This window comes from Condylura cristata, unplaced genomic scaffold, assembly GCF_000260355.1.
Source record: "Condylura cristata isolate star-nosed mole 26May11 unplaced genomic scaffold, ConCri1.0 scaffold00034, whole genome shotgun sequence".
In the NCBI taxonomy this organism is placed as follows: Eukaryota; Metazoa; Chordata; class Mammalia; order Eulipotyphla; family Talpidae; genus Condylura; species Condylura cristata.
Window position 1 is genome coordinate 149,905 of NW_004567135.1, and position 1,198 is coordinate 151,102.

At 69.8% G+C, this 1,198-nt stretch overlaps 1 protein-coding gene across 1 annotated transcript in view; it reads left to right on the forward strand.

Moving 5' to 3' along the window:
• Positions 1–469: 469 nt before the first annotated feature.
• Positions 470–1,198, forward strand: part of LOC101635415 (kinesin-like protein KIF21A) — a 73,323-nt gene continuing 72,594 nt past the window's right edge. The window contains exon 1 of the mRNA XM_012732265.1: positions 470–568. Within this exon, the coding sequence (XP_012587719.1) occupies positions 470–568 (99 nt within the window). The remainder of the gene's footprint in view (positions 569–1,198) is intronic.

Genomic DNA, 1,198 nt, shown 5'->3' on the forward strand with positions numbered 1-1,198 from the left:
CTGGTGGTCCAGGAGCGCCGAGCCCCTGGCCGGCCCCGGCTGAGCGGGACCTTCTGCCCAGCAACTCGGGCCGGAGGAAAGGTCAGGCGGTCCACACGGCTGCTGACCAGGGCACCGTCGTCCGCAGCGGCGGGCAGGAGCTTTGCCTTAGAACGCCGAGGGGCCGCGGAGGGATTTCACCGGGAAACCGCCTTTCACGACTTCTGGGGGGCGGGGGTCCCTGGAGGAAGGGGGGCCGGGGGAGGGGGGCCGGGAAGGGCGGCGTGGTGGAGGCAGAGATGGTGCCGCAGGCCGGGGGCCCATGTGCCTGGCGAGACAGCGCGTGTGTCCAGCCACAGCCGCTGCACCTCCCGGGGCGCCCCGGCCCCAGCGCGCCTGGGCCCCGCCCCCAGTAGTCCTGCCAGAGGTACCTCCTGCACCCCAGGGCCTGGCGCCCTCCCAGCAGCTGGCCTCTGACCGCTGGGCGTGCATGGACCCGCCCTGGGGCCGGCCGGTCTCCAGCCGGGGCCTGAGCCACCGTCCTGCTGCCCCTGAGCGCCTGCGCTCCCCACCAGCGTGCCCCTGGATTGTGGGGGGCGGGGGCCCTTCTGCTTCCTGGAACCTTTGTCCTTCCCGGTCACTGGCCAGGGTGTCGCGGGGGAGCTGCGCACACCGGCTCCGGCTGTCCCCGGCAGGGACAGTGGCCGCCTCCCGTGGCCTGCTCCCAGCGGCCATCAAAGGCTCTTTGTTCCCAGCCCCCTGGACCCGCTGGCAGGCCCCGCCCCTCCCCCACGTCTTCCCATTGAGGAAATTAGCAAGTGAGGATGGAGCAGAGTGGAGAGGGGGCCCCAGCACCCCAGGGGCGGCCGCTGCAGTGGGGGGATGGCAGCGCCCGGAGGCCCCACCAGCCACCACTGTGTGGCCGGCCGGGAAATGTCCGCTCACTTGTGTATTTGTGCAGAGAAGCTGGGTGCAGGCCACAGTGCGGGAGAGGGTTCCCCAGACAGTGGGGAGCAGAACAGGCAGGTCCCGAGACCCCCTGCTGAGGGGGCAGCGGGGGTGGGGTTCTGCTCGCCTTGGGGTCCCTGCCCGGCCTGGGCAGACGCGGCCTGGACTGACCCCCAGGCCCCAGCGAGGCCCCAGGTGTTACTTCTTAGCTGTTTATTTTGAAATTTAACTTTCTTTGAAAAATCTGTGTGGTCTGTTTGCTTTTGCTTTT